Here is a 24,151-nt window from a genome sequence, read left to right as displayed (position 1 = left end):
GTCCAACATGAAGTTTACCACTTTAGCCTGCATCACAGTATACCAACTGCAAACTAATTTCCAACCGAGCATGCTATTATTTTCTTATTATTGAGCAAGTATCTTGATGTTGTCACTGGAGGCAATACCAAGCAGCAGCACACAAACAGATGAACTCATTCAGCAGCAATATGCAATAACATGCCAATCAGATTTAATGGCTCATTAATTGAAGGTGCTAGAATGCTGTTCCGGCTCGTTCCGGCCTGTTCCGGTCCGTTCCAGCCCATTTAAACCCCTGGTGACTGCTGACAGAAGTAGCAGAAAGAATTCTTAAGTGTGCAGAGTTATACTCTGTGCTCAGCCAAACATTGCAAAACTGACTAGAAAGCTCTTCATCCAACCTAACTCTTCAGTGAGCAAGTCAGCCACCTCATCTCAACCCAATAAAGCATGCCTTTCAATTACTGAAGACAAAAACGAATACAGAGAGACCCACAAACAAGCGACAGCTGAAGGTGGCTGCTGAAGGCTTGGCAGAGCATCTCAAGGAGGAAGCACAGCATTTAGCGATTTCCACTGGGCCTCTAAAACTTTTGATGATATCTTGAATTAAAGCTTCAATCACATCTTGATTGTCTGATTTAAAATGCAATCTATAAAAATGTGTCATTGTTCAAATAGTCAGGGACCTAACTATATATAACTTATATATAACTTAATGTCCTTCTTTCTTTTTATTTTTTACAGAAAATCATGTTCTCCCTCATAAAACATTTTAAAATTTCTCCACAGCAGGTCTTCTTCATTATGTAAGTCAATAAGTAACTGTCATACATCCTTTCTTATCCTCTCAGATGTTTTAAGACAATTTGTCATCATTAACTAACCCTCGCGTGCACACACACACACACACTCAAACTCACACTTCATTAAAGAAGGTGTTTGATTGGATACATTGCCTGCGAGTCTCCATGTTTGGTTGCAATAATCTGGCCTGTGGATGCACAAAAACAGCAGTTTTATGTGAGCGGCAGGAACAAATTCACTGCAGTTTGGAGTTCAACAGCAGGAAGGTGCGTCTCTGAACAGGAAGGGATTCAACATGTGACTCAAGGACACTTTAGCAGAAGCAGCAGGGATTATTTGAAACTGATGGACACACAGCAGGGCCCTCACTACTCCGACAGCCTCGCTGTCCTCCACGATCCAGCCTATCCAGGTGGAGCCTCTGTTAAGTGGATATGAACGTATGAGCCCTGGTGCTTTCCTCTCTTCCCACCTCTCTGCTCCTCTCCGTCTCAGTCTATAGATTTGTCTCTCCTGCATGCAGACAAACACACACACACACACACACACACACACACACACACACACACACACATGCACAGGTCCTTCTGTCCCAGTGGGACTTCTCTACACTCACCCTCTGACCTGCTACAGAGACTGCTTGTCTCAGAACAGCTGTTCCAGCTCGAGACTCTGCTGACTCCTTCAGCAGGAAAACTAATGCTGGCGATCCACTCACTGCTCTTCTGCCCGTCTGCCGTTCACCCAGCAAAGCCTGGTAAGCAAGAACGGTCACGACCGCATCCGTTTCAGACTCGAAAGGTAAGTAAGCAAGGGAGGGCTTTTTGGGGGGAGCTTGTACTTTTCATTAAGAAGCCATGCATTTAGTTTCTTCCTTAAAAAAAGAAAAAAATGGTTTATCTCTTATATTCTTCTGCACTAATATTTCTCCACTCAAATAGCAGTATATCTTTATCTTCTGATACCCCTCCTGTAACTTGATGCATGACCTTCGAGTAACTGGGTTTTGCTCTATACGTTGTTCCAGAAAGGCAGCTCCAGCCTGTGGGGTGACACTGTAACTTTCCTTGACTGATTCACTCCGGAGGTGCCCAGGAACATGTCAAGCATGATTGATATTTACTGTTTTCGGGCCCAGAGCAAGCTATTGTCGGGGAGCAACAATTTCTCGCAGCAACTTCTGGATGTAACAGCTCCAAAACAGCCAAATAATTCAAGCAAAGTTTTAATCCAAAGAGAATAAAATAGCACAAATGCCCAAAGCTGTTGCCACCCTGTAGCTCTCTAAAAATCACTAAAGAAGCATGCAAAGAGAAATAGACAGAGAGAGAGAGTCATACCCTCTGCTATCATTTACCAAATTCAATGGTTCCCGGTGTTTTTCTTTTTTTAAAATTCTAAAATGAGGCAATGTGTGCTTGAAATCAATCCTCATAGGTTACAGATCAAATTAACCTTTTTCAAATTAACCAAAATTTGAAAATGATTCCTTCCCATTTGCTCAAATAATTTTTGGAGTCCTGAAATTATCCACCACTTTAAAAATGCAATTTATTTGAGGAAAGCCTTAAGACATTAAAACTACCCATTTTTCTTTTTCTCCTGGCTGCTCCCTTCAGTGGTCAGCACAGTGGATCATCCCTCTCCATTTCATCCTATCCATTCATTCCCATCACCAGCATCCTCCTCTGTCACACCAACCCTCTGCATGTCCTCCTACATTATATTTATGAATCTTCTCAGTGGTCTTCCTACATGTTCAACATCCTTTGTCCAATATAGCCATTTCCAAGCCCACTCAGCCTGGTAGCTCCACTTTTTCTCAGAAACACTCAACTTGGGCTGTCCCTCGGATGTACTCCAAATACTCCACCCTGCCTGCACTCTCTTCTTCACTTCTCTTGTGCACCACCTGTTGCTTTGGATGGTTAACCCCAGGTATTTAAACTACGTTCGCTACCTCTGCTCCTTACGCCTTTCCACCTATCTCCCTCTCATTCACAGATACTGTATTTTGTCCTGCTTCTACTGATTTTCATTCCTCTTTTCTCCTGCACATATCTCCACCTCTCCAGCATCTCTTCCACCCGCTCCCTACTCTGGCAGGTGTGATTTACAAATATCAAAGTCCACTGAGACTCCTGCCTGACCTCATCTGTCAAACCGTCCATCGCCATTGCAAACAAAAAGTGGCTCAGAGCCGTCCCCTGATGTAATCCCACCATCACCTTCAATCCATCTGTCACTCCTACCACACACTTCACCACTGTCTCATTCACCTCCTGCACCACCCTTACATACTTCTCTGCCACTCCTGACTTCCTCTTACAATACCAAAGTTCCACTTTTGGCACACTATCAAATGCTTTCTCTGAGCAAAATATTTTTCACTCGTTTTATATTCTGGTTATTTTACATCCATCATTCAGTTCAGTTCAATTTCATTTACATAGTGCCAAATCAACAAAACAGTTGCTTAAAGCGCCTTTATATTGTAAGGTAACCTACAAAAATAGAAAGAAAATCAAGAAAACCTAGCAATTACACGACCTGCTATGAGCAAGCGCTTTGGCGACAGTGGGAAGGAAAAACTCCCTTTTAACAGGAAGAAAACCAGGCTCAGGGAGAAGCGACCATCTGACCAGTTGGAGGTAATTCAAGACAAAAGACATGTGGAAGAGAGCCAGAGATGAATAATAACTAACGATTAAATGTAGAGTGGTGTATAAACCACACACTCTCATAGTGAGTGAGAAGGTGAGTGAAGAAGAAACACGGTGCATCATGGGAAGACCCCAGCAGCCCAGCGCAACTAAGGAAGGATTCAGGGTCACCTGATTCAGCCCGTCATGTGAGACTAAATATGACATACGTCTACGATGAGTTTAGTGCACATTAGCTGTTCACATTTAGAGCTCTGAATATGGTTTTTAAAAAACGAGCTGAGTCTAGACAGCCGACTTTACTTTACCTGCGCTACCTGTTGTAGTGTCTGGAAGCAACAACTATGAGAGATATCAACCAAAAACCGAACAAATCCGCTGACTGGCTGAACCCTATAGCATGTAAGTCACTGTTTCCTTAACAGTGCCAAAAATAGCTCCGATGTAGCCAAAGGCTTGTTTGTGTGTGTGTGTGTGTATTTTTTTCCTTAAACACCAGCGAGGTGTTCTTGCTACGCGTCTCGCCACAGTGGGTTTTATATCAAAGCCAAGACCTGTTTTGATACAGCCGGGCCAGCCGGTCATGTGTGGGGGGGAGACGGCAAGGTCGTCTGGGTTATGGAGTGAATCCAGTGGAGATGCAGCAGTTTGTGGCTCTCTGCAGTTTGTTTGTTGTCAGGCGGGTCCATCTGGCGGGCAGCAGAAGGATTGCTCATGTGGAGACGTTAATGGCACATTTGCGTGTGTGTGTGTGTGTGTGTGTGTGTGTGTGTGTGTGTGTGTGTGTGTGTGTTGTTGTTGTTGTGGTAACTCTCACCTTCATCTGTTATGCTCCATTTCCCCCTTGAGCCATCTCATGACACACTTTCCCACCGTTGCTGAGTCCGGATGAGAGGAAGTGTTTAATGTAAGAATAAAAAAACGCGCACTGTATAACAAAGCTCCGACCAGCAGGCAGGTACACTGCAGGGGAAATGAACTTTTCCCCACTTAATGGTGCTCCATCTTTTGAAATAAGCGGGGCTGTTTATTAATAAGTTCACGTCCGCGTTTTTATTAAGAATGAATGTCACGTGCTTTCCTTGTTTATTTTTTACACTGCATACATCAGCGTGCGCCGCCGTGTATATGACTGCTGTTGCCCATCCGGGGGACCTTATCTCTTCGCACCGGAGTGTGTGGAACTCAAGCCCCCGGCCGGCCGCCGAAGAATAGCGGTCGTTAAATATTCATCCTCCGTTCCCGGTGGCACACTTTTCTTCCCTGCAGACCGACCCCTTCTGCTTCGAGACCCGCTAGAGCAGCAGCAAAGGCGTAAAGCTGAGTAATTAAGATTTTTTTTATTTATTAAAAAGGGGATTTTTTTTATTTATTTTGATTTTAGTCTTTCGCCCTATTTTGACCCGTAGGAGGATGGTGAAACGTGACTATGGAGCTCCAGTAACGTGAGGCTGCCCGTTCCCGAGGTCTGGTGTGTGCCAGGGAAAGGTGGGTTATAGGTGCATACATCCACACCCATTCCCCCTCCCTCCATGCCTCCCACATACAGTGCACATCTATCTGTTTGCCTGCATGCTTTGGCTTTGGTGTGTCTTATTCTCTCCTGCAGTATAATGTTTTTCCTGGATCTGGATTGCCCGGTGTTTCTCCCAGCCGGTTATTATAAGACTAAACTAAATCATGTAAGGAAATGCAGAATTGTTAGGTAACTGCTGTGTGTTGTGCAAGCTTTTTGCCACAGGCCTGTAAACTTACCTGATATCCGACCAACTCCTGACTACCAGAAGTGCTGCAGGTGTAATGCTGCTCCACTAGATAGCAGCAGATTACTGTGTGTGTATGTGTGCGTGCATGTGTGTGTGGATGTATGTGTACAAAGTGACAAAGATGGTCTACAGCTTCCCCTTGGGACCTGAATGCGTTTGATGAGCCTCATCAAGTCCACCTCTGTCATAACTCTGTTTTTTCCCCCCCCTCCCGGGCATTTATCCCAGTTTCTCTATGTTGTCTCTTCTCTACAAATTCTATCAAAAGATGGAGGACCACCTGCCAGCAGCGATTGCTTTGGGAAAAGGGAGACTGGCTGCAGCTCAGAGCTTTTCACATTTGATAAGAGCTTTTCATTCTCCTTCAAAGGCGGATGTACAGTTTGAAACAAACTGTGGGAAAGCCAGGGGAAGAAAAAAAAACACTCTTTCATCACACTCTCCATCTATTTAATACACACGTGCACCCACTCAAAGGCATCTTTATGAGCAACCCGGTGCACACATGCAGTGCTTGTGCCCTTTCCTGGTGTGTAATGATCAGATAGACTTACATCCAGAGACCAAAAGATCAGGATCTGGCAACCTAACACCTATACTCTGTAACAGGACTGATCCAGCAATCCGACCCCTTCCCTCTCGAAGAGGAATAATTTGGTTGATGGCACTAATAATCACAGCCCTGTTACTGATCCTTCACTGGCTCTCTGTGTATGTGTGTGTGTGTGTGTGTGTGTGTGTGTGTGTGTGAGTGTGAGAGTCATTCCTCTGTCATTGATACCTAGAGGGAAGACGTCATATCTCTAGCAAGTGGGTGCTTCTCCTGCCTCTGCTCCTTCTTCTGCTGTTATGTATGTGGAAGTAGGTTGGTGGTGGCTGCATTGCTCATTTTGAGGCTGTTTAAATATAATATTTCTTGAAAAGAAGCCTGTGTGAGCAGGACACACACACACACGTACACAGCTGACAGAGTTCAGGAAACAGAGTTAGAGAATATTTAAGGTTAGATAGCATAAATGTGTGTCTGGGTGGTCAGGTAAGGGTTGTTATTTTTTACATCTTTGTGGGGATGATGACATTTTACTGTCAATCAGGCTTATCTTATGCATCCCATGTCTGTCTATCTTTCTTTATCCTTCTCTGTCTCTCTCTCTCTCTCACTATCTCAACCTTTTGTATTATTTATGCCCCGCCCCCTCAGCCGCCCAGAGATCTCAAGTTTCACCTGTAGAGCCAGATGACAAATTAAGACTCCTTCTACGAGCTGCCAAAAGGAACTCTTTAAACCTACACATATACGCACAGGCAAAGACACACACAACCAGGCAACCAATCTGCCTTTCTTTTTCTCCTTCACACGCGCACACATGCACACACATACACGCACATACACGCACATTGGCTGTCACACACTCTGAGGAGGGCTCTGTGAACAGAGTGGCGTGTTGAGTGAGAGAATGTGTTGTAGTGAGCAACAGAGGACAGAGTAGGTCAGAGGAAGGAGCTCGGTGTGACCCAAAGACATTTGCCCAGAGTTTTAAAAGATATATAAACAACAACTTTTTGCTGAAGAAGAAACTTGCAAACAGGACACGTCAGATTTGAAGACTGCAGACCCCAGCCAAGAGCGCAGCACTTCCTCTTTTGTGACGTTTTTTTTGTCAGTGAAGTGGAGGTGACTATGACGGCGAGAGTTTGGATGAATGAGTGCGGCTTTAACTTCGAGTCTACAGATGAAGCACTGACTGGACCGTAGAGGGAGTAGAGCTGGAGCTGGTGAAACAGCTCCATATGTTGTTTGTGTGTTTTCAGTGCTTGCAATTGCACGAACGCAAATGCCGTAGGGATCAAACTGTGTGGAAATGAGTAAAATCAACACAGTAACAATCTCCTTTCAAAGAGTTTGCAGTGAGGTTTACAGTCAACACGCTGCATACTAATGTAGAATTGCAATTTACAGAAGGCTTTTAGAGCTGACCTTAAAGCCTATAGTACAGCTGGACATTGATAGATGACGGCTCTTTTCACTGAGGTTGTGTATCGCTAAGTTGGGGTCAAAAAAGTCTTATTAGAGATTTCTGGATAGAAACTGGACATTTCTAGATGATGTCTTCATATTGTAATATAGAGATAGGAGTTCTAACCAGGCGGCACGGTGGTTAGCACTGTTGCCCTGACCCTGGAAAGGATAAGCGGAAGCGAATGGATGGATGAGTTCTAACCACTTTGTAAAGGATTGATATTACGACAGTATTCGTGTTAAGACAAGAACACTGTCTTATCTTACTAAATGCATTTTACTGCTGTTTCTGAGTGTGACAGCAATATTAATGTTAGTCTTATTTGTATTTGTGTGAGATTGCAGACATTCATCTATCTATCTGTCTATCTATCTATCTGCCTGCACAGAAGCCTTCATGGGGACCCGATCTGGGCAGTGTCAAACTGCTCTGGCCAGGTGGACCTGTCCTTACACAGATACAGAACCCGCATATAGCTCTGGCACAAAGTCAAACAGGCACATATAAGGCAAGGAGTCTTTTAAAGGTCAGACTTTTTGGAACACAACATGCCTTTTATTGAACTTGAAACATTCTCACAGTGTTGCCTTCCAAACTCTACACATGTGATGTCTTTCTATTTGTCTTTTGAAGGTCAGCTCCATTGCATCTCTTAGAGAGGGCATGGTGTGCCCTTAGCCAAAATGCCTGGCAAGAAAGACCCCAAAAAGGACGCAAAGAAGGGTGGAAAACCTGAACCAGAGAAAAAGAAGGAGGAGGAAAAGAAAGGCAAGGATGACAAAAAGGGAGGGAAGGATGACAAAAAGGGAGGGAAGGACGACAAGAAAGCCAGCAAGGATGATAAGAAAGGTGGAAAGGATGATAAAAAGGGTGGGAAGAAGGGAAAAGAGGAACCGCCCAAGGGGAAAGATGATGGAAAGAAAGGAAAAGACAAAGGGAAAGGCAAGAAAGTGGAGTCTGAGGAGGAAGAGGAGGACCTCCTGAGCGATGAAGAGGATGAAGAGTTCAGTGATGAAGAGGATGATGAGGAAGACTCAGAGGATGATAGGAGAGGGAAGGGGCGAGGAGGCAGGGGAGCTAAAGGAAAGAAAGTGGGGAAGTCTAGACGTGGTGAAGACTCAGAGGAGGATGATGATGAGGATGAAGATGAAGATGACGAGGAAGACGAGGATGATGAGGATTATGGGAAATCCAAAAAAAAATCCAAGGACGATCGCCATCATAAAGGAGGGAAATCCGATGCTGACGCAAAGAAGAAAAAGGGCAAAAAGAAAGAGGAAACACCACAACTTCCAGTGAAAGAAATCCCAAGGAAAGGTCTGAAGAACATGTCCAGGATGTTCATGAAGTTTTCAGGCTTCAAGCGACGCAGGAACAGCAGGAAGAAGCTTAAAAGTACTTCACGTTTATTCCTGGGTTTGGGGAAGAGAAAGACGCGAATTGCTAAGAAGAAACGTCGGAAGTCCATGCTGAAGAACACCTCTCGATTCATGATGAGATTCAAGGCCAGCAAAAAGAGGAAAAAGGAGAAAGAGGACAAAGAGAAGGCAAATGGTGGGAAGAAGCCAACCTATATGCTGCTTCGCCTGGGAGGGAACAACTCCAATGAGAAGAAAAGGGGCTTCTTCAAAGGCTTATTTGGGAAAAAGGACGGTGATGGGCCTGTTGACGACTTCAAGAACAGAAGTCTACTGCTGGGGAAGGTTGCAGCGGCAACTAACTGGCTGACCAAACGCTTCCTGTCCACCAAAATGCGGGAAAATTCGGGACAGCATGGCTGGCAAGGGCGTAGAGCTCACAGTCGGCAAGCCAGCTCCAGACGTTATCTCCAGGATTACCAAAACAATGGTTATGAGCATGACGAAGATGTGTACGGATACCAGAAAGTATATGAAGGGTATGATGACGGTTATGAAGATGAGGCAGCGTATGGAAATCATGGTCACTATGGTTACTATGACAATGACAATGGGGCCGGGGGAGCAGGATATCATGACCTTGGTTACTATGAGGATGAAGGATTCAGTGATCCAAATGCAGAATATTATCCTGGTGTTCTTTATGATGAGAGCATGGGGGATTATTATAACCCTTATTCCTCTGCTGATTACTATGCTTACGAGCAGCAGCAGGCAATGTATGGTGATGAGGGTCTGGACTACTATGCACTAATGGGTGAGGACCATGTGTATGGAGGAGAGGTGGATGGGTTCCTTGACCCTCAGACTCAGGGCTATTACGATGAAAATAATCAGGGAGTTTACTATGGTGGCGAACAAGTGGGCTATTATGACATTGGACAGGCAGGTTATTATGAGAACCCTTATGTATCATCTATGGGAATGCAAGGTGGATTCGCGCAGGACTATCAACTTACCTATACTGATGCTGGCATGCCATACCAAGACTTCAGCTCCCAGCAGGCAATTGGATTCCCTCCAGGAGGCCAACAGGTGTTTGGGTTTGGAGACCAAGTTGTAGGTCAAGGACAGGACCTGTATGGAAACCAGAATGTTGGCCAGATGGATCAGTATGGATATGATAGCAGTTTAGTTCAAGGGGGGGAGATGACGTTTAGAGTTCCCAGACCTCAAGTGCGCCTTTTCGGGAAAGAACGTCTAGATGTTACCTTGCCTCCTCCACCAACTTTGCCGCCTGATCCAGAATTTGAAGACATGTCAGAAATCCAGTACGAAGACCAGATTCCTCTCACGCCAGGTCAGCCTGGTGGCATGATGTCATTACAGCAACAGATGGCAATGTCACCACAACAACAAATGATGATGTCTTCTCAGCAAAATCTGTTGCCCCCTCAAGAACCAATAATGATGTCCCCTCAAATGATATCACCTCAGCAGCAAGTCATGTCACCGCAGCAGCAGATGATGTTACAACAAGAGCAAAGTATGTCCCCCCAAATGATGTCATCGCCAATTATGTCACCACAGCAACAAATGATGTTAACGCAGCAGCAGCCGATGTTGCCACAACAACAGATGATGTCCCAGCAAATGATGTTGCCACAGCAGCAGACGATGCCCCAGCAAATGATGTTGCCACAGCAGCAGATGTCACAAGAGATGATGTTCCCACAACAGCAAATGATGTCACAGCCAATCATGTCACCACAAGAGCAAATGATGCCACAGCAAATGATGCTGCCACAACAACAGATGATTTCACCACAGGTAATTCAAGCTGTGCTGTGTCATTGAACCTGACAACGTTCTTAAAACTAGAGAGTCACAGGAGGGTGTCTTTGCTGACTTTCAGTGTGATTCATATCACAATGTGAATATAAAAAAGAAAAAATAGGACATTCAAAAGAGTACACATGCACTGCCCTTTCAAGTAACACAGTTCTCTTGTCTTAAATAACCCCACCACATGGAGAAATGTGGCAGTAACATATTCCATAAATAAAGAAAATATTGCTCAACATTCAGTTTTTCTATAAAGTGCCTAATCACGATAACAGTTGCCTCAAGGTGGTTTATATTGCGAGGTAAAGACCCTACAGTTGTATAGGGAACAATCAGACCACCACGACAGCGGTAAGGAAAAACTCACTTTTAACAGGAAGATACCGACAAAAGCAAGTTCAGGGAGGGACGGCCATTGGTTGGGAGCGAGGGGAAGGAGACAAAATAAAAACACACTGTCCAGAGAGCCAGAGATTAGTAATAACTAAGAGAGTGAAGAAGAAACATTCATCATCGGAAGCCTCCAGAAGCCTAAGCATTTCACAATATAACAAAGGGAGGGTTTGGGGTTGTATGATCCAGTCTGATCCAGTCTTAAAAGTAGAGCAGGTGTCTGTCTCCCAAATTCAAACTAGGAGCTGGTTCCATAAAAGAGTGGCTTGAAAGTGTCTGCCTCCCATTCTACTTTTAAATACTCTGGGAACCACAAGTAAACCAGCAGTATGAGAGAGAAGTTGGGGTAATATGGTAAATTTAATTCTAGATTTAATGCAGAGCCAAAGAAGTGAAACCAGTATGGGAAAAATATGCTCTCTCTTTCCCTCCAGTCCCTGTCAGTACTCTTACCGACTGAAGGCTTTTCTTTTTTTGGGGTGGGGGTTAGGACAGCCTGATAATAATGAATTACAATAGTCCAGTTTCGAAGTAATAAATGCATGAACTAGTTTTTCAGCATCCTGAGACGGGATGTTTCTATTTTTAGATTCTGAGTACTAAAACCTAAACATGTAACACTAAACGATTAGTGATAGCAGCATTAAACCATTTGATTTCATTTGAACTGGAAATAGCGATAGATAATCAATAAGCCAATGTTAGAAAGGTGTAGCTGCTTTTTTTTTTTTGCTCATGACCAACAATATGATAAATAGTTCTTTGAAATAATTAGTGTAACCTTTTCTTGATGAAAAATAATATTCCAGGCAAAATCAGCTTGCAAATCTGATAATTACTTTTCACAGCCTGTAAATTACTGCAAGCTAAAGTCCATGTTTCCATTTTCAACATAAAGCTTTGTGCTCTTTCAGCAGCAGATGATGACTGACCCAATGATGATGCCACAGCACCAGGGTTATGGCCCACCATCCATCCCTACTCCAACTGCAATGATCATTAAGCAAGCGAACATGTCCCCTCTTCCAGGACGCCGTATTCAACCCTCTCCGACACCATCCCGCCGTTCTGTCATTATGCCTTCCCCACAAATGCAACGTCATCCTTCTGCTATGGCTTCCCCAGTATCCTCTCCTATGTTTGCACAAAGACGCAGTCCCTCTCCACAGCCATCCATGAGGAGTGGTTTAATTAATGCCCAAAGACCGCCCTCTATTATGTCTAGGCGACTCTCACCTCCTTCCTCCCCTATGGCCTCCCCGCTTGCTCGTCGTAGAATGCAACCTCAGAGATCACCTTCTCCCCTGGCTCGAGGTCCTTCACCCCCCCACTCTCCCCGTGCCTCCATGATCCGGCATAGTCCCCCACCGTCACCAAGACTATCAATGAGGCGACGATCTCCACCTTCTTCACCTCGTGCTTCCATGAGAAGGCGAAGTCCTCCACCAGCACCCAGTCCTGCCCGCAGCCCATTTGAAGCTAGAAAGATTCATAGGTCACCATCCCCCAACCTCTCTCCTGCTCATGTATCTCCCCCCCTCTCCCCACAGCTCAGCAGAAGACCATCTCCTTCCCCATCTCGTCGTAGCTTATCTCCTGCTGGGCCCCGGCCTGCCCTATCATCCCCTACTCTTTCTCGTCGCTCAACTCGACTGCTTAGGGATCCAACACCAGTGGCCCGGCCTCGGATGGGTGGAAATGTTCCTTTAGGTACTGTCAGACCCTCCCCTATGGGTCTCCGAGGACGTCCAGTGCCCCCACCAACCCAGAATGTGCGTCCTTTTCGTGCCTCCTCTATAAGAAGCAATAGGTCTTCTGTTCTCACAGTGGACTCCTCGTTTCACTCCTCTCCTTTCCACTCCCCTCACATGGTCCACCGCGCTCCCTTGGGGAGAAGGGAATCTGGAAGATTACCTCCTCGTCCCATTGCTCGAGGACGTCCACTTGTGGCCCAGCGGTCAGTAAGAAGTATGCCACCCCCTTCTCCGCAGTTTTCCATTAAACACATACCGCACTCCGTGTCCCCGCACCTCTCTCCTCGAGTCTCCCGTCAGCCCACCCCCCTCCTGCCCCCTCGTGCTATCCACTCGCCCACTTATGCACCAGAAATGATGCCCTATGCTGATCCTTACACTCAACAGTCACATCAGTTTGTAGCCCCATCTTCTCCCATGCTTTATGGTGCTTTGCAGAACCAGTCTCTCCGACAAGCCTCCTTCTCATCCCCCCTTGGACCTCAGGTAGCCCAAATGATAGGGATGGAGGATATGGTTCCTGAAGTAGACCCTTATGTTCCCTTGTCCCCTACTTTGTCTGGTGCAATGCAAAACCAGGCTATTCGTGATGCCTCCTATGTCCCCTCACTCCAGAGACCAGTGTCACCTTATGGTCAGCCTATGGCACCCTCATCTCCTATGCTGTCTGGGGCTCTGCAAAATCAAGCTCTACGAGATGCATCTTATGTTTCACCTTTACAAAGACCAGTGTCACCTCTTGAACCTTCTCTGTCCCCTTCTTCTCCGGTACTATCTGGAGCTCTGCAAAACCAGGCAGTGAGAGAAGCGTCCTATATATCTCCTATTCGTAGACCTCAATCCCCTTATCCCCCATCTGTACCTTCATCTCCAGTGCTCTCTGAAGCCATGAGACATGGACAGGGACTAAGAGGCGTAGCTTCCTATCAGACTTCACAGTTCAGTTTGCCATACGGACCAACTGTTGTTACGCCATATGATTATATCTCTGAGCCTGCCCCTGCACCGCTGCTCCATGATGCACTGCAAAACCGATCTGGTTTGCAGAGTGTCTCAACTATGAGATCCCCTATGATGCAGCGTCGTAACCCTTATGCACCAGCTGGGCCTCAGCTCCACAGTGCTCTTCAGCAGAACCCAAACCTTCGCCAAGCTTCTTATCACACTCCTGTGCAACTCAGACGATCTCCATATGGACCCAAACCACCCTCTTCCCCAGCATTAGGAAGTGCCCTGCAAAACCCACAGTTGATGCAAGCGTCTTACCGTCTGCCAGATGGAACTTTGGTTTCACCATATGCAGATCCACGTTCCTCCCCATTGCTTGGCCATGCCCTGCAAAATCAGCAAGTTCGTGGAGCTTCGTATGTCTTGCCCGATGGATCGATCAGGGTACGTAAATGGAATATGCCAGTTACGTAGGCTACAACAACAGCTGCCTCATTACATTATACTCTTGTAATTCACACTCTGCCTCTACCCACATAGGACCCTCGTATGCCTCAGAAGCCAATGTCTCCTAACCTCTCGAGAGCTCTTCAGAACCAGAACCTTAAGACTGCTTCATATACTCTTCCGGATGGGACCATTATAGATCCTAGACAGCAAGTAATCCATGCCTTATGTTCCTTTCTTAACTCATTCTTTTCATCATCTGTTTGTTCAAAATAAGGAATCTTTTAATACATTTTTCTCTCTTTGTTTTTGCTCATTCAGCAACCCATTTCCCCAAACTTGGCTAAGGCCCTAAGCAACCCAGTTTTGCGTGAGGCCTCCTACTCTCTCCCCGATGGGACCATTGTGATTGACCCCAAGAAACAAAAGTCCCCCAATCTTGCAGCAGCACTTCAGAACCCTTACCTCAAAAGTGCATCCTACACCTTGCCAGATGGCACCATCATCATTGATCCACGCAAACCTGTCTCTCCAAACCTTTCCGGTGCCCTCCAAAACAGCGCCTTGCGGAGTGCCTCATTCAAATTACCGGAAGGGGTTCAAGACCCCAATACACCCATATCACCAAACTTGGCCAAGGTTAGTTATTGATGTGTTATGTGCTATGAATTTCTCTTTCAAGTCACCCTCTCTTCCCCACATAGTAGGACTTGTGTAAAAGTTAACAAGTATGAGTATAATGTCTTTAAAAGTTCTCATGGCTCCAGTTTGGCTAATAATCACTGTTGACCTGAGGTGCCTCTTTAATTCACTGATGACTAAATCATTTGTCTCTGTTTTAAAACTTAGGCTCTCCAAAACCCAGCCTTGAAAGGAGCTTCATACATGCTCCCAGATGGAACTATTATCGTTGACCCAAGAAAACCGAAGAGCCCCAACCTGGCAGCTGCCTTGCAGAATCCTTATTTAAAGGGTGTGTCCTACACCCTGCCCGATGGAACCATCATCATTGACCCACGGAAGCCAGTTGGCCCTGATCTCTCTAAAGTGTGTACCTGTTAAAAATAGTATATAGTTTAGCTTTGCTACAGTACTCTATTACTATTTATTACTATTTACTATTTACTATTACTATTTATACTATTTAATAAAGTATAAAGTATACGTTATTTGTATTGCTGTTATTTATGTTTTTATTGCTGTTTTTTGTTTCTAAAGTTAAGCATAACATTCTAGCTATTACAGACTATTGAAATAAAGTGTAATATTAGGGACATTTTAGTGACCTAAACTGCACTCTTGAGTAACTTCTCTGCTTTTCCTCTGCCTCCTTCAGGCTCTTACGAATGCAAACCTTCGAAGTGCATCATATCGTCTTCCTGATGGGACCCTGGTAATCCCTGGTCAGCCTCCAAACCTTTCATCTGCTCTGAGGCAAAACCGAGCTCTTCGTTCTACAGGTCTCTATCATCTGTCAGAAAACTCTGTGCTGTCAGGTGCGCCCAGACCCACACCTCCCAACCTATACGCTGCGCTGCAGAAGGAAGATATGCGTGGTGCCAGTTACAGGTAGGAAACTATTCTGTTACTGGAAACTATCACAAGTGACCTGATTAGGTTTTTCCAGGTAAATAACCTGCTAGGAAATCAATCTGCGAGCTGGGGATTCATTTAAACTAACTAACAGACAGACCCAAATCATCTCCAGTTGACTGTATAAAATCTACATATGTTTGATGGTTCTTTATACTTTGATTTTGACCATTTTGCAGCATTTAGTCTTGTATACTCCACACACTAGAGAATAGGCCCACTTAATGTTCGTGTTCACATTTTGCCAGTGTGCCACAGTTACATGCTATTCATCAATTTTCTCATCCATCAGGCTTCCAGATAAATCTCTTCTCACACGGCAGTTCCACAATCCAAGTCTGTCTGATGCCATTCAAAACCAGCACCTTCGTTATGCTTCATACACGGTGCCAACAGGACTGCAGGGTGAGGACAATCGCTATGCTGTGATTCCTCCGTATGGGCCACGCTCAGGCCACTGGGCCAGAAATGCTCAAGGAGGAGGGGATGGAGGTGAGGACGTTTGGGCAGCTGAGAGGGTTTTACCACATGGCACTGTCCAGAATTTATCTAAGTGGTCGATGTACAAAGAAGATGGGGTGTTAGAAGGATATTCACCCGCACCTCGATTTGTGGATGGAAAGGCTCAGGACCCAGACTGGGCTCCGGAGAGAGAGAGAGCCAGGCCGAAAGTACCAGGTCAAAGCTGGTATGACAAGGTACCCGAATGCAAGATTAACCCATTTTTAGGAGGATTTAAGTTTCTATAATTTTTTACAATTGGTGGAGAATAGATTGGCATAGGAACAAGCGTAATGTACAGATTATTCAAGCAATAACTGAGAAGCTTTAAAGCTAAATGGCCCTAGCAGCATTTCCTCGTAGAGTTCACAAACATCCGAATTTCTGCATGTTTTGCATCAGCTATGCATTGAGCCGTGACTGTACACCCCAGGCTTTGTTATTTGTGAGTGCTTGACTAATTATGTAAATTTCATGTGTGTCCAGATCTATTCTATCCTATGCATGCCCACAACAAGCCACAGGGTTAAACGCTGGGCGGAGGGAATGGAGGACTTGACACAGCTCCCGTAAGCACAAACCATTATTAACAGCCTCATTTCTTATTTACTTATATCACACTCTTACAAGCAGTTTATTCCCTGAGCAGAGTGTAACACAGTTTATTCTGTGGCTTGTTTGTTCCCAGTGTCCCTGTAAGCTCTGAAAAGCTTTGAAACACTATAATTATGTAAATTATATGTTAAGTATGTGAGTGTTATTTAACAAAAAACAAAGCTACACCCAAGTAGATCTGTTGATCTATGACCAGTTCACATCCGGAGCAAAAACCCCGCATTAGATATTTGTTTTGTTTTTAACTACAAGTCTTAGGAAATCAGAGAGCTCTTGAGTGTCTTTGAAAACCAATTAATGCTGGACGTCAAAGTGAGAGTGGGAGTGCTGCTTCAGCGGGACAATATGTGCTCAGGACATGAATTTTAATTTTCTGTGTTTAATTTCAGTGAGCTGAATGAGACCACTGTTCTGATGAACCTGAAGAAACGCTACGACCAGGATCTTGTCTATGTATGCTAAATCACTCATTTGCAAATTAAATAACCTAATATCATAAAATGTCACGGACACTGCCAGCTGCCTCAGTTCGTTTACCCTCCCTTTTGTCCTTCTGTCATTTCTGTCTTCCACTCAGACCTACATAGGCAGCATCCTTGTGTCCGTGAATCCATACAAGTTGCTCAACATTTACGGGACAGACATGGTGCTCCTTTATGAAGGTCATGGACTGAGTGATAACCCCCCGTAAGATCTGTGTTTGTGTGTGTGTTTTTTTGGGCTTTTGCATGTTGGACCTGTTAGAGTTTCTGCAAAAAGATAATGCGAGATATGCCATTTTTGAGTATTTTGCTATTAATAATCTGCAGAAGAGTCTTAGGCTTGAAATGATTTAATTCTGACTTTGTCTCAGAACTATGACAAAGGTCAGACATTTTTCCATGAAATTACCAAAAAGTCACAATTCTAAGACAAAAATCAGACTTTTCAAAATCTTTTTTGTATTTTACTTTTTTAAATTCACTAAGAAAAAAGTCATGATCTGAAAGCGTTTTTTTTCAGTGACCTAATTGTTTTCTGTAGAAAATTACTGAACTTACTGAAAGAAACATTTCTTTTCAATTCAATTTCAATCTAATGTACACATTTTAATCTTACCTGTAATGATAATCTTCTGTGGGTCACTCTGTCTCAATTCATCAGATAAAACAAAACAATCAAAACAAATAAATCCAATCTGACCATCGCAGATTTGCCTGAAGACATTCATAAAGAAAGACACGTTCCTACTAGGAAATCAAATTCCAGATCCCTACTGTTATTAGTTTCTGTTTTTGTTGTGTTTTTTTATTATTAAAAGATTTCAAAGATTAAGCTTTTTGAATATTATATTATATATTAACAGAAAGTGAGTTTCGATTCAGCCAGTGGATGTTTCTTAAAAGTTTTATGATCTAAGACCCCTTTCTAGACTATTTAATTATTTATTTATTTTTCTAGACTACCCGGTTTTGGATTTATCAGACTTGAAGATATCTGCCTTGTTTCAAACGTAATGGAACTAGACGGCACTAGCCTTGTAGTTCTAAACTGAAGAAGTCTCAAAAACTCACAAAACACCACGTATCAAATGTGATACACTAGGCATTAAGAGGTTAAACCTTTAAGTGAAACCTTTACAGCTGTGTTTGTGTAGGCATACGCTGTCTACATGTGTCGTAAGCTGTGCTCTGAGATCCTGTACGGTGGTAAATAAAGGTGTTAAAGGCCAGCACTCTCAGGTGTTAGTAACAGGCTCGCGTTACACTGTTAATGGTCTGTTGCCAAGGGAGAGTTTGGTTATGGATTTCACTGCCACTTCTACACACACCAAGCTGACATGCACATACAGCTGGTGTGTGTGTGTGTGTGTTTGTATTCTAATTCGACATCTTTTGTTGTGTTGCAGTCATCTCTTTGCCATTGCTAATCTCTCATATACCACCATGATGGATGCCAAAAAAGACCAGTGTATAGTGATCAGGTATGAAATGCTGATTAAAGTCAGATCTTTAAAACAGTGTAATGCTGTTTGGATATTTCCCATATATTTCCACGTGTTGAATTTTTAGAGCTGGCAGGCATCATAAAACGAGCGCTATAAATCATTCATATTGCTGTTTTTTGTTATTCCAGTGGAGAAAGTGGGTCAGGAAAGACTGAGGCCACTAAATTGATCCTGCGTTACCTGACAGCCATACACCACAAACGCAATGTCACACAGCAGGTATATGTCCAGTATCCAATTTTTTCGTATGAGTGGACAGAATGAAGCTCATATTTAGACAGTTTAAACTAACTTTTTTTCTCTCACATCGTGGTCTTTAAATCTATCTTCTGCCTTCAGATAGAGGTAAAGTATTCTCATCGCTTCCCCCATATTTTGCTCTCTTTACCATCATACTGAAAGTGATCATAGTAATTTTTCCCTCTGTGCTGACTGGGCAGATCCTAGAGGCCATGCCCCTGTTGGAGTCTTTTGGGAATGCCAAAACAGTGCGCAACGACAACTCTTCACGCTTTGGCAAATACACGCAGATCTACATGGACGAGTGAGTAGTAACAACTTTTGCCAATACATTCTTCTTCTTTCAGCTGCTTCCTTTTGGTGTTGGTGTTACGCCACAAAGGTGTTTTTTTATTTTTAATATCTTTGTTTTATTGTTAGATAGACTGTAATCTAAAACATTTATCAAATGGCCTGTTTTGCAAGTATCTTTGTGACTCTACTCTGTGTTATACGTTATCTCACCCATTTTGGTCACTTGAAATGTCTTTATAGATCTGTAATGTTATCCCTGTATCATAACACACACACACACACACACACAGAATTGGTGACACCGGGTGTACTGGGGAATATGCTAATATGTCCCACTGGCACAGTTAGATGAGGAGTTGATTTTCTGTTAGAACTGTGACAGAGAGCACATTACACATGCATGACTTGTTACTTAACTCAGCCTTACTCTGTGTTTGCATGTGTGTGTGTGTGTGTACCTGACTGTGTAATTTTACCAGGGGTGTAATCAGCGGTGCCATAACGTCTCAGTACCTGCTGGAGAAGTCACGCATTGTCTTTCAGGTGAAAAACTCTCAAACACACGCATTCACACAGCAGCTCAGGTGGAGTCTTTTTACCACTGAGTCATGAGCCCCATTCAGACATGCACTCCTTTCCATTAATCTGTCGGCATCTGAACCTAGCGCTACATATCCTAGTAGGTACCCTGTTCACTTTTCCTGTAAAACCTGCAACAGCAACCTTTCTAGGTACTAGGCCACTTACACGTCACCGAACGGCATTTGCATTGAAGAACAGGCAAGCACAAAGTCGTAACAGTGTCTTACCTGTGTAATTAGGTTCACTGTTAATTTCAAGCAAGATTTAAACATTGCTCTGTGATGTATTGTATTTTTGCCATCCACAGTCCACATATACCTCTAAGCCTGGTATAAGGGAGAATGAAATGTTTACATACTGTGGCTCTAATAACAGTGACGTATATCTGAATGGCTTTGAATGACAGACAACTGTGTCTTACAGACAGAAAGAGACAGATGTAGAGCTGTAGCCCAAGACTTTCTTCATGGTCACTCTCATCTGGTCACGCATCCTTTGAGTATCCCTCAAATATGCGTTTCATGTGTGTCCGTTTCAGTCATTTACACTGCTAAGCAGTCCTAGTGTGTGCGCATGTGTCAGGGTGACTTTTTGTGTGTGTGTGTTTATTCACAGGCCAAATCAGAGAGGAACTATCACATCTTCTATGAGATGTTGGCAGGCCTTCCTCCTCATGAGAAGCACTCGCTGTACCTCCAGGAAGCTGAGACTTACTACTATCTCAATCAGGTGCTCAAATTCAAACACGCAGACATCCATCAGATATCAAAGAAAATCACAAGGACATTAACCTCCTGTAGAGTTACCATTAGCATAACCGCTACTTCAGTAAGCCTTAAGCTGTTAAGTCTTGACACTAAAATTCAATGGTTCACTCGAGGCACATTAGAATTCATTCATTTCAGTAATAATTCTGTGTGTAAAAAAAGAAAAAAACCCTCCAATTTATTTTTCCCAGTGAAGGACTTTAAGTGTTCACGACCGTTTCCTAAACAGCTTGTGATTTTACAAATCATCTGGCAAATAAACACTATGAAGTCAAATTTCAAGATGTTATTAAATACATTTTATATTTTCAGCAGAAGAAACTGAAAACAGCTTTCTAGCAATAAAATGTACACACACATCATCGTGTACAGTACAGGTCAAACATTGGACAGCAACACACTGACAAACATTATGGGGTGAAGGAGGCCTGACTGGCTTAACTGGATTCTCACGTGTGACTGTAGATTTGTGGTTAGTTGTCCTTACACTTATTATACAAGGTGATTAACAGTACAGCATAAACATGTAGTTGTACAACTTTTCACTGTGTAACAATCGGATTCAGCCTGATGCTGCAAAACTGATCGGAGAAAGCTTCACAGTGCAAATAGACAATGACCCAAAGCATACTGCAAAAGCAGCCCAAGAGTTTCTTGAGGCAAAGAAATGGGATATTCTACAATGACCAAGACAGTCACCTGATCTCAGCCCAATAGAGCATGCTTTTCAGTTACTGAAGCCTAAACTGGATGGAGAGAGACCCACAAACAAACAGCAACTGAAGGCAGCTACAGTAAAGCCCTGGAAGAGCATCTGTGTCACGTTATCTATAATATATATATTTATAAAAAATGGCTTGAATTCCTAAACAGTTAATGGAATTTTTTTGTGAAACCAATTTAATTAAAACTGAAAGTCTGCACTTGGATTACATGTTGACTGTTTTATTTAAAATCCACTGTGGTGGCGTGTAGCGTGATCCAAAATCACCCATTGTTAAACCAGTCCTAAACAATGGATGGTCATCCTGAAAGAGATCTAACTGCTTTGCCTCATAGGTGTTGTTTCATTTGTTTCCACATTATTACCCTTAGTTATTGCTCCCTAGTATTACTCATCTAAAAACTATGGCTTATGCCAAGTCGTTACTTGGTTATCACAATGGTAATTACATGCTAATTAAAGGGTATTATCACACTATCGCCTATAAAATGCGGCCAAAATGATTTAACACAGGATAAAGTGATCACACAGAGCAACTTTATATTTAAATACCTCCCCCAGCATTACAACAGAGCAACCATATCCGCTTACTGCCACTCCAGTCAACTGTTTCTGACCTTTGAAATGTGTTGATGCTAAAACCATAAAACACCAGCTTATCCTGGTGAATAGCAATAACATTATACTTGTTGAATGTCCACTTTTCAGCATTTATATTGAAACACAGGTGTAACTGCAGCCTAGCAAAGCTGCAGGCACAGCTGTAGTCTTGGTTCTTTTTTGTCAGCTGTCCTGCAAACAACAAGGTTTTTTTTTCCACACAAAGAAAATTACATATAGATCATCTGTTCATAATTATGACATTTTCTGTTTGTTTTTGCACGTGTGGGCTTTATTGCCAAGCTGATTTGCGCTCTTGTATTTCTTTATGAGGTAGCGTTCATCTTGGACTATTTCCCACCCAGTTATCGGTGTGTTTGTGGTAATTACAACAACATTTTTTGAAGAGTAACTTAACACTGGGCTGAGAGATAGCGTGTCATTGCTCTTCCTGACTGAGAGTGTGCTGACAAGTGAGCCCTTTTGCACTCGTAACTGCAATCGCCAGTGAGGTCATGGTGCTCTGATACACCCTGAAGTGGATCCTCCCCATCACTGCACCAAGAGACTCAAAGCTGCTGATAAGTTGCTCTTAAATTAGGCCTAAAAAGGGTAAAATGTGTTTTCCCTAACAGTGCACTTGTATGTCCATGCTTGCAGGGAGGGAACTGTACCATAGAGGGAAAGGATGACGGGGAGGACTTCAGGCGTTTGCTGAGTGCCATGGACATCCTGTGTTTCACCCCAGAGGAGCAAAATGGCATCTACAGACTTCTTTCCTCTGTCCTTCATCTGGGGAACATCTACTTCCAGCCACACCTGGTCTGTCTTTCAAACACAAACATGTATTTAGTTTCACGACCTAATGGTGAGGATGACGTTGGCAGTAATAATGATAGTGACTCCATATCTATGCGTCTGCGACTGTGTCCTGCAGGCTGAGGGTCAGGAGGTCGCATCAGTGGCGAGCACGCAGGAGATAAGGGTGGTGGCTGAGCTGCTGCTGGTCTCACCTGAGGGCCTACAGAAATCTGTCACCTTCAAGCTGACAGTAAGTGGCGCACACTTTTGCAGAAACAGCCCCGTGCACACACCACAGATATGATTATTTCTGTAACAAAATATAGATGTTAGATATCAGAGATGTGTTTGATCCCCCAGGATACGGTGCGGGAGAAGATCTATACTCCGCTGACAGTGGAGAGTGCTGTGGATGCCAGGTGAGTGAGTGACTAAAAGTCTCAATCTGTTAAATTAAACATGATGCACCTTGCTCTGCTTGGGGAAAAAAAATGAAATAAAAGCCTTTCTGACAGACTTGTTCGGGCTTTTTAATGTCCTCATGTTTTTTTCACCCCCTTCTTTAAAATCATACCAGGAGACTGCTGAGAGGGAGCGAAGAGTCTTTGATATTCTCTTCCAATCTTTGGTAGAGGCATGTGAGGACAAAGGACGTCAGGGCTTGAAGTCGGGGGGTGGGGGGGGGGGTTTCAGATGTCCTCTGTTTCCATAGGAACCGGGTTTTCTGTTTCCATAGAAACCTTATTGTGCGTTTTTCATAGAGATGCTGTTGCCAAGATCCTGTATTCGCTGCTGTTTAGTTGGCTGACGGAGCGCATCAACGGACGCGTCTACCCTCGCAACGAAGCCCTCTCCATCTCCGTGCTGGACATTTATGGATTTGAGGTCGCACTGAAGAGCACTCGCAGTAACGTCACATCTGTGTTTGTGTCTGAGCTGACCCGTGTGCTCAGTGACTCACATAACCCCCGGTTGTCTCTTCTGTGTGTCCTCCAGGAGCTACAGGTGAACAGTTTTGAGCAGCTGTGCATCAACTACACCAATGAAACTTTGCAGTTCTACTTTAACAGGGTCATTTTCCAGGAGGAGCAGGTCAGAGAAATACAAGTTAATGTGTTCATTTCCCATTTAGCTCACATCAGTGACATCACTGACCAGTTTGTTAGGTACACCTGTTCAACTTTTCATTAATGCAAGTATCTAATTGCCCAATCACATGTCAGCAACTCTATGCATTTACACATGTAGATGTGGTCAAGACCACCTGCTGAAGTTCAAATTGAGCGTCAGAATGGAGACGAAAGGTGATTTAAGTGATTCTGAACATGGCATAGTTGTTGGTATGAGATGGGTTTGAATGGTTTAGAAACTGCTGATCTGATGGGATTTTCCCAAACAACCATCTCAAGGATTTACAAAGAACAGTCTGAAAAAGAGAAAATATCAAATGACCGGCAGTTTCT

The 24,151-nt window shown here is 43.7% G+C and overlaps 1 protein-coding gene across 1 annotated transcript in view; it reads left to right on the top strand.

The window, feature by feature from the left end:
• Nucleotides 1-4,563: 4,563 nt before the first annotated feature.
• myo15ab (myosin XVAb) overlaps nt 4,564-24,151 on the top strand; it is a 57,264-nt gene continuing 37,676 nt past the window's right edge. Inside the window, exons 1-24 of the mRNA XM_025908292.1 lie at nt 4,564-4,940; nt 7,628-7,765; nt 7,873-10,427; nt 11,750-13,981; nt 14,078-14,197; nt 14,306-14,623; nt 14,834-15,031; nt 15,321-15,553; nt 15,870-16,275; nt 16,565-16,647; nt 17,083-17,146; nt 17,271-17,380; nt 18,582-18,656; nt 18,809-18,899; nt 19,020-19,025; nt 19,121-19,224; nt 19,694-19,757; nt 20,412-20,525; nt 22,548-22,709; nt 22,825-22,938; nt 23,049-23,107; nt 23,450-23,573; nt 23,685-23,693; nt 23,772-23,780. Of these exons, the coding sequence (XP_025764077.1) occupies nt 7,923-10,427; nt 11,750-13,981; nt 14,078-14,197; nt 14,306-14,623; nt 14,834-15,031; nt 15,321-15,553; nt 15,870-16,275; nt 16,565-16,647; nt 17,083-17,146; nt 17,271-17,380; nt 18,582-18,656; nt 18,809-18,899; nt 19,020-19,025; nt 19,121-19,224; nt 19,694-19,757; nt 20,412-20,525; nt 22,548-22,709; nt 22,825-22,938; nt 23,049-23,107; nt 23,450-23,573; nt 23,685-23,693; nt 23,772-23,780 (7,200 nt within the window). The 5' untranslated portion in view covers nt 4,564-4,940; nt 7,628-7,765; nt 7,873-7,922. The remainder of the gene's footprint in view (nt 4,941-7,627; nt 7,766-7,872; nt 10,428-11,749; nt 13,982-14,077; nt 14,198-14,305; nt 14,624-14,833; nt 15,032-15,320; nt 15,554-15,869; nt 16,276-16,564; nt 16,648-17,082; nt 17,147-17,270; nt 17,381-18,581; nt 18,657-18,808; nt 18,900-19,019; nt 19,026-19,120; nt 19,225-19,693; nt 19,758-20,411; nt 20,526-22,547; nt 22,710-22,824; nt 22,939-23,048; nt 23,108-23,449; nt 23,574-23,684; nt 23,694-23,771; nt 23,781-24,151) is intronic.

This window comes from Oreochromis niloticus, linkage group LG6 (genome assembly GCF_001858045.2).
Source record: "Oreochromis niloticus isolate F11D_XX linkage group LG6, O_niloticus_UMD_NMBU, whole genome shotgun sequence".
Lineage (NCBI taxonomy): Eukaryota > Metazoa > Chordata > Actinopteri > Cichliformes > Cichlidae > Oreochromis > Oreochromis niloticus.
Note: the sequence above shows the minus strand (reverse complement) of the source record. Positions and strands in the feature narration are given on the sequence as shown.